The 12,117-nt window shown below is 44.3% G+C and overlaps 1 protein-coding gene across 3 annotated transcripts; it reads right to left on the reverse strand.

Annotated features, from left to right (window-relative positions):
* Window positions 1–1,782: 1,782 nt before the first annotated feature.
* Window positions 1,783–11,549, reverse strand: SGK1 (serum/glucocorticoid regulated kinase 1). Of its 3 annotated transcripts, XR_013345640.1 has the most exons (13): window positions 7,915–8,365; window positions 7,667–7,742; window positions 6,913–6,988; window positions 6,355–6,459; window positions 5,742–5,825; window positions 5,495–5,626; window positions 5,120–5,232; window positions 4,774–4,897; window positions 4,327–4,422; window positions 3,891–4,046; window positions 3,696–3,785; window positions 3,100–3,177; window positions 2,848–2,985 (listed from the first exon to the last, which is right to left on the reverse strand). XR_013345640.1 is itself a non-coding variant. In XM_077813064.1 (12 exons), the coding sequence occupies exons 1-12, from the start codon at window positions 11,436–11,438 to the stop codon at window positions 2,818–2,820; spliced, it is 1,254 nt and encodes a 417-aa protein (XP_077669190.1). In that variant the 5' UTR covers window positions 11,439–11,549; the 3' UTR covers window positions 1,783–2,817. The 3 variants fall into 3 exon arrangements, 2 of the variants coding, with proteins under 2 accessions (XP_077669190.1, XP_077669189.1); XM_077813064.1 differs by lacking the exons at window positions 3,100–3,177; window positions 7,915–8,365 and adding an exon at window positions 11,405–11,549 and having other exon boundaries at window positions 1,783–2,985; XM_077813063.1 differs by lacking the exon at window positions 3,100–3,177 and having other exon boundaries at window positions 1,783–2,985; window positions 7,915–8,358.
* Between the last annotated feature and the right edge of the window lie 568 nt (window positions 11,550–12,117).

Raw genomic sequence — 12,117 nt, forward strand, 5'->3', positions numbered from 1 at the left:
GCAGCTATAGTGTAATTAGCCAAAGAATTGTAAAACATGCAGAATTACAAATGGATTTTCTAAAAAAAATCCCAAACCACTCATTAAAAGCTGCACAGATGCCTATGACTCACTTAAGTCCCCCTTTTCTTTATCACTAACTTCTCTAGTGTTTTTCTTGAAAGCTAAAGGAAGTATTTAGATTGCTTTTGTTATTTTAGAGCTGCAATTCAATGCTTGCTACTTCACACTAATGCTGAGGAGACACAGTAAGGCAAAGGCAGTGTGCACTACAAAATATACATTATTCATTTTTTTTAACAAGTGCAGTTTCACTTTAATCATACACTAGTTGATTAAGGATATTAGAAATATTTTGATAATATCTTAGTAATTTTAATCCTTGTTACCACAGCATTGTGTGTGCAAATTGTGCATTGGCAGATTTTGCAGGCGTCACTTGTGCACAGCTGAAAGTGTTATGCTGTAAACTCATTGCTTTTCTGCAATGTTAGGTTAATATATTAAAATAATTAGCACAGATGGGCCAGATCCTTAGCTGGTGTAAACAGACAAAGCTCCATTGGAAGACCTGGCCTTTTATGTATGTAGAGATTATAGCTGAAGTTAAAAAGCTTTAAGTTCAGTTGGTAAGCAAAGAAAGCTTTAATTGTCTCTTCCCTTGTAAGTGTCTTCTATTAAAAAGTTTTGCTCATACTACTTTTATTTGAATGGCTTTATTTGCAAATAAAGTTGCCCAAATGGGTTTTGTGTGCAAAGTACTGGCATGATCCTCTGAGGTGCTAAGAACCATCAACAGTTGAAGTCAATGGGAGATGAGGACAGTGAATAAAACACAAATGTTCAGCACCTCACAGGCTCACACCATCTATTGCTTACATGCAGAAATGGAAGCTGAGTTGGGACCTCACTGAAAGTTTCCTTAAAATTTCTTCTGCTGAAAGTTGAACCATAGTCCCTTTGAGACCACGCATTCAGTGGCAGGAGCTCCTGTTGTTCAGCTCAGTTTCAGACATGTTCCCACCCCAGGAATTAAATACTTGTTCAGTTGAGTTTGCCCCAGTAGAAAAGTCTACCTGCCAGTTGACCTAGGCCTTGTCTGACTACATGAGAAAAATCAGTACAGAACAAACACCCACATGGGCAGTAGCATTGATGTAAGCAGGCCTGAAGTGTTTAACCAAATGCGTCATGAAAATCTACTCTGATTATGTTTCCATTACAGGCTGGTAAGATACCTGAGCCCTATCTACACTAGTGCTTTGGCCCAAGTACAGCATTGCTGTCGTAATGCTAGTACTGATTTTGTAGTGTAGATGAACCCAGAAAGTGTCTATGAAAGGGCATTAGGAAGGATTGAGGCCAGAACAAACCCCCTCAGCATCAGGCATCACCTCCCATTGTAATTATACTTAGTGCTTGTGTATACTAGAAAGTTGTCTCACTTTAGCAGTATAACCCTTGAGAGCTAACAGTTTTACCGATGTAGGAGCGCTTGTAACAGTATAGCTATTCCCATAGGGAAAGACTAACTATACAGGTAAGGCACCTTGACACTGGTGTAACTGCATCCACACAAGGACTGTTATCAGAAATCACACCCCTAACCAAAATACTTATGCCAGTATAACTTAAAATTTATTCTTGACTTCAGCTAAGGCCTAGTTCAGGCTAAAGATAAAAGAGTCTGGATTTGCTTTTTAAACCCCTGAAAAAGCACAAACTTGACTGGATTTGTGAAGGAAAAGGTGTTTTTTAAATGAAAAAACTTGACAGTTTACAGAAATTTTCTCAAGATTTTACTGCAAACCAATGGGTTTGGTCACAAAAAAAAAAAAATAGTACATAACTATGTTAATTACATTACAGTGATGGTGTACATTACAAGCCAGGCTGTAAGTTTAAATATACATCTAGAGTTACAACTGAATGTACAGACTTTTTTTATTTATTTTTTTTTACAATACATACAATGCAAACCTTCCCGTCCCCTTCCCCCCCCATAATGCCCACTTTACAGATGACAACTTTAAAAAAAACAAACAAGAAATAAACCAACAGCTTTGACCAACTGCAGCTGGGGCATTTTGGCCCATAAAAACCTTTCTAAAAATAGAAACTTTTCATAGCAGCAATGCTTTCTTCAAGCATTTGGATATAATTAATTGTGAGCCCATTTCAATAATTTTAGTTAACTGTATATTTACAAAACAAAAATCAATTTCTACACTTAATTTATCTTCCAAATATGGAAGAAACAAACAATGCCCCACATTGTAGTGTCCTGCAAGTGTCACATTGGTGCTTTAAACTAAGTCCCTCTGTAGTATGCATATCACACTCATACCATTTGTTCACATAGTAAACCCACATAACTGAACTGAGAAACACTCTACAACAGGAAAAGTTTGGAGCTTAACTCGATCTCATCAGAAAAAAAGGCACGTTTCATAAAATCCTCGTCACATCCAGGTCTTCAGGCAAGGCTTTTCAGAACATTATTTCCAAACAGCAGGTTATTATTCCTACAATCTACCATAGCAGGCTATGGCAACAGTCATTTCTTATGTTCTTTCCCAAGGAGATAGCACCACTTTGGGGGAAGAACGAATCAAAATGCTTGTAAGCTTGTTTAGAGGAGTTATGTGCTGTTTGAAAGAAAAAAAAAAAGCTTCCAGCAGTGTAGTTGAAATTAAGGCTGCAAAGCTGCCAATGGTGGAGATGTGCAAATTCTGTTTCAAGATGACTGGTCAACTGGCAGCTCAGCCAGAAGGCCAATATAATAATTAAAAACCAAGAAGAAAGGAAAACAAATGTTCACAGGAAAGAATCCATGGGTGGGGCATACGAAAAGCCCAGAAAGGCTTCAGCAGCTTCCTGGACACTAGCAGTAATGAGGATACTGTCGGAAGATTGGCCAATGGAGTTGGGGACTGGCTCATCGGTAAACTCGGGGTCAAAGTGTCGCAGATCACTCGGACCACTCTGTGGAAAATAAAAAAAGAAAACAAGTGTTTAGTCCCCAATCTCCATTTTTCATGATTTCACAGATCAATTCAAAATGTGAAGACTCTTGTAGGGGACTCACAGTGTTATTACCTCGGACTCACTGTTTAACAGTCTTGGACAATTTTAGATTGACTTTTTTTGTTTTGAATCTTGCTGCATATGGTCTCACTAAAAACAAGATGATTCATTTTCAATGTATTGCCCTCCAACTAGCTCCGTGCAATAAAGCAAAACAAAACAATCACTCCACTCTCCTATACTGCAGTTTATGAAGCAGTGCCTTGGCAACTTGCAGTAGTAGACCACATTTAAATCAAAAAACTTTATCTAAATAACCAAGGTGTGCTTGTAGTTGTATATTATAATTTGACAAGATAGAAAATCTGTTTTGGGGCAGTTATTTAATTTCGGTCTCTTAGTTTCCACAGTTATAAAGTCAGTAAGAACTAAGTTCCCGGGTGTGTTCGAGAATAACCAATGTTTATGTAGAGCCAATCTCAGTGCTAGATTTTACTATCCAACTATTTAAAAAAATCCATCAATAATCATTTTTCTGCTTATCCCCTTTAGTTAGAGCAAAAAAAGTATAGTTACATTTTAGCCAGCTGCAGATGGCCTTTGGGCCACACCCTGATGTAAGGGGCAAAAAGCCCTCTCTACATTCTATAATTAGATGTGATACTTACCACATTTGGGTTAAAAGGAGGTGTAATCTTCTTATTAATGAGATCATCCCAGTTAATTGGGGAGAAGAAGATGTGATTCTTAATCTCCATCTGTTAAAGAAAAATTAGATTAATTCAGACAAGAGTAATTGAATAAGAGTGATGTGATTTAATTATTTCTTATACCATACACAGGAACTACAAAATTGTACTTACGAAGTCCTCCTTAGCACCAACTCTCTTTGTCCTATCCTTTTGTAACAGGCCTTCCAGAAGGTGTCTAGCAGAATTGGTAATATTTGGTTTCAATTGCAGGGGTTTGTTCAAGATATTGTCATACATTTCTGCTGTGTTCCTGCTGTAGAAGGGGGGCTGTGAGAAAGAAATAAAAAAGGTTAGTAAGTCTATAAGTGCTTAATAAAAATTACAGATATGTGCATTCTACTATAATACCACGAGCTATTCTTATCTTCATGCCATGTGCTGCCCTTAATCCATACACAGAATTCTCAATGAGGATGAGGGCAGCAGAGGACATTGGTCAGGGTCATCATCTTAACTGAAGCCACAAGTGTAGGTAATAAGTCTGGAATGTTTTCTTGTAAGAACTAGAATAAGCTATACACGGGCAACTAAAATACCTGTTACTTACCAATCCATAAAGCATCTCATACAAAACTGCTCCAAGGCACCACCAGTCAACAGTCCTGTCGTAGGGCTGCTTATGAAGAACTTCAGGAGCAAGGTACTGTTAAACAGAAGAACGAGAACCATCATATTAGCCAGAGGCGGAAGAATCTTAAGACAGAAACAAAATCCACACCAAACAAACCTATGTTCTTGAACTACAAGAAAAGCCTCCTAAGCTTATAGTTAAAATGTCATTTATATACACAACGGCTAGCTTGACAGCAGTTCCCATTGCATGGGGAATCATTATTCACCGGAAGGTTATCATTTTAAGGATCTTACTTTCTCCCATTTATCTATTCCATTGTAACTCTCCATCAGGTGTGCACATTTACTGTTGCCTCATCTACTCTTATCATACACTTTATAGACAAACATTAACCATTTCAGAAATCAGAGCTAAGCATACCTCAGGTGTGCCACAAAACGTGGAGGTAGTGCCATTGTGTTCTATGTTCTCTTTGCAGAGTCCAAAGTCAGTCAAGATAATATGCCCCTGAGAATCTAGCAAGATGTTCTCTGGCTTCAAGTCCCTGTAGCAACAAGAGTTTAACAGAAATGTTAGTTCTTCTCAGTTAAAAAGTATTCTTAGTATTTTATGAGCATATGTATAGATTTTGCAAGTCTTTAAATTCTGAGAAAGTATTTTGAAAGTAGTTGTTTTAAACTACTATATATTGAAATCTACTTTACACAGATAAGGTACAAAATATGCATTTATAAATCATGCCTAAACTGAATTACACATTGCTTACCGATAAACTATGTTCAGAGAGTGCAAGTAACCTAGTGCACTGGCTATTTCAGCAGCATAAAACCGTGCTCTTGGCTCCAGGAAGCAACGTTCCCTCTGGAGATGGTAGAATAACTACAGGAGACAGAAAGAACAAGTTCTGTAAATGGTGCCAAAGCCTGTTAACAATGCATTTAATTAGACTTGACATATATAGCTAAAAAGAACAATAGCAGGAAATGGCCTAATGATCCTCTAGCAGTTTGAAACCTGGCAGACGGACGATGCTAAATCTAATAACTTTTCCCCTTGGAACTTTCTTTTTCATTTTTTTTTTTTTAAAAGATCTATACCACTGTGCACATGTTAGGAATTATTTCATTCACTTGCTGCTTACCTCTCCACCATTGATGTAGTCAAGGACAAAGTACAATTTGTCTGCAGTCTGGAAAGAAAAGTGGAGCCCAACCAGGAAAGGGTGTTTCACATTTTTCAGCAGGACATTGCGCTCTGACATTATGTGTTTCTCCTAGAAATAGAAAAAAAACCAAAACATCAGTATTTAGTTACAAAATTTGCTAACTAGTAGTAATTAACTATATTTGGTAGTTGCATCGCTGTATTGTGAACAAGGAGATGCTTACCTCCTTCTTTTTCAGGATTGCTTTCTTCTGCAGTACTTTAACAGCATAGAATTCTTCTTCCGCCTTATGCCTTGCAAGGAGAACCTGAAAGAGGTTAAAAATCCCATTACTTCAATATGTTGGAATACAGAGCAGAATATAAACACAGCTGTGAGAGACTATATCCAAAGCCCTTTATGCTACCACTGAGCGCTATTACCACTCTATGCTACCAGCTGCTTGTGGAAGCATTTTGCTAGCAACATCAAGCATTATCAGCAAAATGCCAGCCAGAAAAGCTGTGCATTTCAACTTTAAAGGGTTTTGTTTTTTTTAAATGGCTGATTCTCCTGGCTTCAAAAGCTACCCTCCCTCCACTCCTGCATAAGGGATCAACCCCAATTAATTATCCTCTCCTTAACTAAAGCACCCTGCCCCACCTATCCCCTGCAGGGCAAGCAACTTCCTCCTCAAAGCTGTGAAGTGCCCTCCTGACAGTGAAGCACTAGAGAACACATGAAGAGATTTTGCCACTCTTGTTACTAAAGCGTGCTGGCTATAACCCCAACCCTTAAATAATTACATGCAATAGCAGCTAACTGACCAAATTAAGGTGGAAAGAAGTAGAACATACCTTTCCAAAACTTCCTTTTCCGATAACTTTTAAGAAATGAAAGTCTGATGGCTTGGCGTGTGGGTTGGATGATGGACCAAGATTGATCTGCTGTGATGGGCTGGGCTGTAATTTTATAAAATACATTTGTTAAAAGATGTTTATTGGAAATTCTTGACCACAAAGGGTTTTTACATAAATCTAATCATGGATTTAAAGATTAAATTTGAGTTGGGTACATTAAATAAAGTCTATGTCCTTTTTCCCCAAGTTAGCATCGGATTACATTCAACTGTTTTTGTACCACCTCAAATGACAAATTATGAGAACAATGCGCACTACTTTAAAATCTCATTGAGGAATTGGCTGCTTTCCATATTTAGGCGATATGTAATGTATCATTTAAAAAAGAAAAGGTAGGGGTTTTATTCTAAATTGGTAACTCCTTTTTGAAGTTACATCACTACACTATGAGCTGAACTAAAAGGGACACTCTTGTTATGTTGCTAATTTACAGAAAAGCTATTTTTAAACATGTTTCTATTACTGAAAATGATTCACACAATGAAGACTACTTACTGGAGGGGAAGGATTAGCATTCATAAGTTCAGGCTCTTCAGGCTGGGAGATCTTCAAAATAGACTGAACTTCAGGGCTGCAAAGATTAGAGAGTACATTATTGGAACAGGTTTCAGAGTAGCAGCCGTGTTAGTCTGTATCCGCAAAAAGAAAAGGAGGACTTGTGGCACCTTCGAGACTAACCAATTTATTTGAGCATAAGCTTTTGTGAGCTACAGCCCACTTCATCGGATGCATTCAGTGGATAATCCAATATTATTGGAACAGTTGCTCTGTGCAACAGGAAGACACATCTCACCTCTAGGGGGCATGGAAGCATTCTACTTATTAAGAATAAGTTTCAGTCTGGCAGACTACTGGGACAGTCTATTCATTTCAAACTAAAATGAACTAGGATGGGCTGGTCTTTAGAAACCAAAACTAATGCGTGCTCTCTGGTTTTATCTATGCCAAGTAAATTCAGTAAAGTTTCAGAGTAGCAGCCGTGTTAGTCTGTATTCGCAAAAAGAAAAGGAGGACTTGTGGCATCCGATGAAGTGAGCTGAAGCTCACGAAAGCTTAGGCTCAAATAAATGGGTTAGTCGCAAAGGTGCCACAAGTCCTCCTGTTCTTTTTTCAGTAAAGTTCGTTATATAACTAATAATATTATAAGAAAAAAATTATCTTGTGACAATCATGAATACAGAAATCTTTCCATCATTAAAATGCAAGTATCGCTTTTCCGATCGATATGTACAAAACTGCTGCTACTTACTGCTTGCACGGGTAGGAGCTGGTGGCTATTTTTTGAATGAAGTCATTTAGCCCCATTCGTCTCTGTTTCATGAAAGCTGCAAATAAAAAGAAAAGAGTTACGACCGGGTATCCAGAACCGGCGTTTCTGAAAAAGACAATCGGATACTTTGTTCTGACTTTCCGGTTCAAATGAACGAGGCCATCCAAAGCAGCTGTACCCCCAGAGAAGAGACGTGGTCACCCGACCTTTCATCACTTCAGACTCACCGATGAGTATTGCAACAACTCCCCGCATCTTTGAATACGTTAACGTGGGTCCAGACGCTTCGGCTCTGACTGTCATTGCGGAGCTAAGATGTGGGCCGGTGAAGAATAAGCCAAGCTGATGAATGAGTTAGTCCAGGGAAGCGTGGGCCGCTCTCTGTGCAGCCGGTGATCAAGGCAGTGCTGCCGCGCAGCTCGCCGAGTGGGTTTATGTAGAGACCTCGCCGAGGCGGGGGGGGAGAGGGAGGAGCCAACGAAGAACAACAATGCGGAAGAGGGAGTCTGGCTTCCAGGCGCCCAGAACGGCTCGGACTCGTACAGCTGGCGCCCGGCCCGTGGCGCTGCCCCGCCCTGCCTGGCTTCTTTGACGTTCGAGCGAGCCGGGGAAGGAGCCGGCCGGCCGGCAGGGAGCCCAGCGCTCTGCCGCGGGGGCAGGGACGCGGCGGCATTCCAGGGCTGTGCATGGCCATACAGTACAATAAGGCGCTGGGATCACCTTCACCCGGCTCCGCGGGACTGGGGGGGGGACGACGACACGGGACTGGGGCGGGGGGACGACGACACAGGTATTCTTCCGCCCCGCTGCCCACGGAAAGAAAAGCATGCCGCCTGTCCCTTTTTCTCCTGCATGCGGCTTCCATTTCCACGGGGCTTTGAATTGTGACAAAGCTGAGAAGTTGGCAGCTTTGAAAAGGCTGCAAGACGTGTGTGTTTCAGCCCTAGCTTTTCTGTGGCCTTCTTCCCTTGCAAAGCCTGCACACTGGCTAGCTAGCTCTGGCGACTCTCTCTCGCTAGAACGAGATTCCTGTGTGTTATCCCCCGGCCCGTTTTTTTTTTTTTTTTTTTTCCCTCTTCAAAAAGTTCAGCCAGTGAACCGTTGGAGTCAGCGGATACTTGTGGCTCACATGTATATCGCGCTGAGCCCGATGCATTTCAATAGGGGGAGGCAAAGGAATGCCCATTAACTAACTGTCCCTGTTAGCAGCTTGCAAATGTTGGCACCTAACAACTTCGAAGGGGGACCTTTGTCTCTATGGCTAGAGATCTGTCAGCTGTTGTCATTCTGTGTCACCCGGGTCACACCGTCCGACTAATGGGGACAGCCACCTGGATGCACCACTCGTAACTAACCCCCATCCCACCCCAAATTACAGCAACACATTTAAAGGGGAAGGACCGGAGCTTCTTACCAACCCTAGCTAGAAGCAAAAACTCCCATTCTCCTGCGCGGCCAACTCCTCCAGCCTGAGCTGTTTTTTGCTGTACAATGGGATTGTGGCTTGTTTTGCCCTTGTGCGGAGGAGACTGTCTTTCGGCAGCAGCAGCTTGAGCCGCTGCCTGGGGTGAAGGGCGATAAGAAACTCTGACGTTTCCTTGAAGGAGCCGCAATGACTCAGGAGAAGAAGATTTCCTGCCGGCTTTCAGGAGAACAAACACATGGCCCGGATTGTGTGCATTGCCCGGATCCCTGCCGGGACGTTACAGAAAATGTTTTTTAATGCTTTGGGCCGACGAGGCAAACAGCCAACGAAACATGCAACCCGTTAGGACTTGGGAGAGGAGGAGGGGGGAGGAAGGGAAAGGGGGGCAGGGATGTGCACATAGTTTGCGTTTGCAAAAGAACAAAAAAAGGCCTCCACGAGCTGAGATTTCAACGTCACTGGCGAACAGTCTGGGCCTGGGTTCATTGTTGCTTTGCAGTGGCACAGGGGAGCACGTGGGTTTTGTTGATGAATGAAGGCTCTGCGGAGGGACGCCGGGTGACCTGGGGTGGGGGTGACACGCAAGGCTGGTGGCGCGGTGGGTGTACTTGGGAGGGCGACTGACAGACTTGGAGGCTGGGGAAAGCGTGTGTGGAAAGGTGGCTGCGTTTCAGCGCCAGCTGCAGCCGGCCACATTCCGATTCACTTCATTCATTGCAGTTTTGAAGAAGTGTCCTCAAAATTGTGAAATGCCCTACCCCGCGCCGCCCATCAGAGGCGGGTGGGAATTTCCATCACAGCAGGATTCTTTGTACATATACTTCAGCTTGTAATATGATCGAGCTGCAACGTGCCCCTCCCAATGAATGTTGCCCTCCTGTGTGCAATCCTTGCCCCCCCCCCATCACCATTGGCCGGCATGCCCCTACAGCTCTTTGATTCGCGGGGGGGGGACTACATCAAGAGATGCAGTTGTTTTCTGCTGCTCTGAGACTGCAATTCGGTTTAAAGAGAGAGCTGAGAGGTAATGGTAATAGGAATGGCCCGGGGTGGGAAATTGCGCCGTCCGTACGCGGGAAGTCATGCAAAGACGGCACAGTGCTGGATAAATTTTAAGGCAGAGAATGAAAGAGTTACTGCCGACCGGCTCCCCAGCCTCACGTGTCTCTGGAAGGGCCCCCCACACCCCTCCCCAGACAGATCCGGGACCCTGAAATTGCGTCTCCTCTCCTCGCGTGTAAAGGGCTTTCGGAACGAGAGGAAACAGCCACGCCAAAGCCACAGCTGGTTTTGGGGAGAGGCGCGGTCGCAGAGCTGGGGCAACTGCTCAGTTCCTCCGAGCTCCGGTTTCTTCCACTTCTTGCTTTGCCTAGCTGGGTTGCAAAACTGCTCCTCCTGGACGAATCCGAGCTAGGCAACGTCGCAAATTCCAATCATCTGCTAAGGCGGCGGAGAAGCGAGTCAGCTCGCCCTGTTCGTTCCCTTTGTTCTCTGGATTCCCGTAAAAATAACCCCTTCCACCCTCGCCATACGGAAAGCGGGTTGTTCTCAAGCCCCGAATCCCTCCCTACGGGTTGCTCGGGGCCGGGGACTGTTTGTTGCCCGGGCTGCTCCCCCATTATTTTCCTCCCGGCTACACAACGTAGCGCTTTGCAGCCCCGGGCAGCCCAAGCTGTCACATGCAATGGAGATGCGCATCTGCCGAGCGCCCCACTCCCTCGCTATGCTCTGCAAACTGCCAGCGCTTTGCCGGCGCCAGGGGCCCCCTGTGCACCGCAGCATTCCTCCCGCCACATGCCATTGCTGCACCACACAGCACTCTCTCTCCGTCCCCCTGCGCCCGTCCTCGCCCCCACCCCAGCGCCCACCCCTTCCCTGTGACACCTCTGCCAGGGTCTCTTGTCAAGCCTGCCCTGGCTGCACCGCAGCTCTGCAGCGCCTTCCCCCTCCCGGTTCCTGCTTGCAGGCACCCGCTGTCAGCATGGCTCTCTCAACGCGTCGATCACTGGTTCCCCGCAGACCCTCTTCTCCAGACCCCCCCGCCTCACGCCACCCCAGTTAAAGAGCAACAAAGCTGGAAATGCAGCCTCGGTTCAGGCCCTGTTGTACCACCCTGGTTTTCAGGTCTCCTTCCTCTTTTGGTGAAAAGGTCATTAAAGTCCTTATCAAATGTCAGGTACTCAGCCTCCTCCGCTCTCCAGACAGGAATATCACTGTTACCCGTACAAGTTTCTTCTCAGAGCCTTAAACAAGCCAGAGCCAGACTGAAACAATATTAAAATTAAACCAACCTGTTAATGAAGGCTTCTCTTCTGTGCCTCTCATTTCTTTCTCCCCTCTTAAAATCCCACCAAAGTAATTTTGAAACAGGGCTCTGATGCTCTGGCTGGGTTCTTATGTATTGCTATAATCCCGAATAACCTCCCCTCCTTGGCCGGCCTGGAGCTGAAGGGAAGTGGTGAGAAAGTAGCGGCGGATTTTGCTTGCTGGCTCTGCCCAGTTTATGAACCCCATATTCAAGGTGATTTACATACAGGAGATCAGTAGAGTTCAACATTGGCCACGCCGCACACTCTGCCCCCTTGCAACACAGCCCTGAGAGTTACAGTAATCACCAGTTTATTACAAAGTGCGGCGACCAGAAATGCAGGTCTGCTGTAATTGACCTGTCAGAGGCAATCACCCGGGGCGAATTCCCAGCACCCAGTCCTGCAGTCTGCAGAAAGCTCACACAGGCTTAGGGTGACCAGATGTCCCGATTTTATAGGGACCGACCCGATTGTGGGGTCTTTTGCTTATATAGGCTCCTATTACCCCCACACCCCTGTCCTGATTTTTCACATTTGCTGTCTGGTCACCCTGCACAGGCTCCATGTCCAAGGGGCGAGGGTTTGCTGCCGGCCCTCCACAGTTTGCCTGTTGGCTTCCTGTGAAAACGATCGAAGAATAAAGAAGAGGAGTCGCCGGTCGTGTTAGCTGTCGGGACGGAAAAGGAACAGGGGCC

This window comes from Eretmochelys imbricata, chromosome 3 (assembly GCF_965152235.1).
Source record: "Eretmochelys imbricata isolate rEreImb1 chromosome 3, rEreImb1.hap1, whole genome shotgun sequence".
Taxonomy (NCBI): domain Eukaryota; kingdom Metazoa; phylum Chordata; order Testudines; family Cheloniidae; genus Eretmochelys; species Eretmochelys imbricata.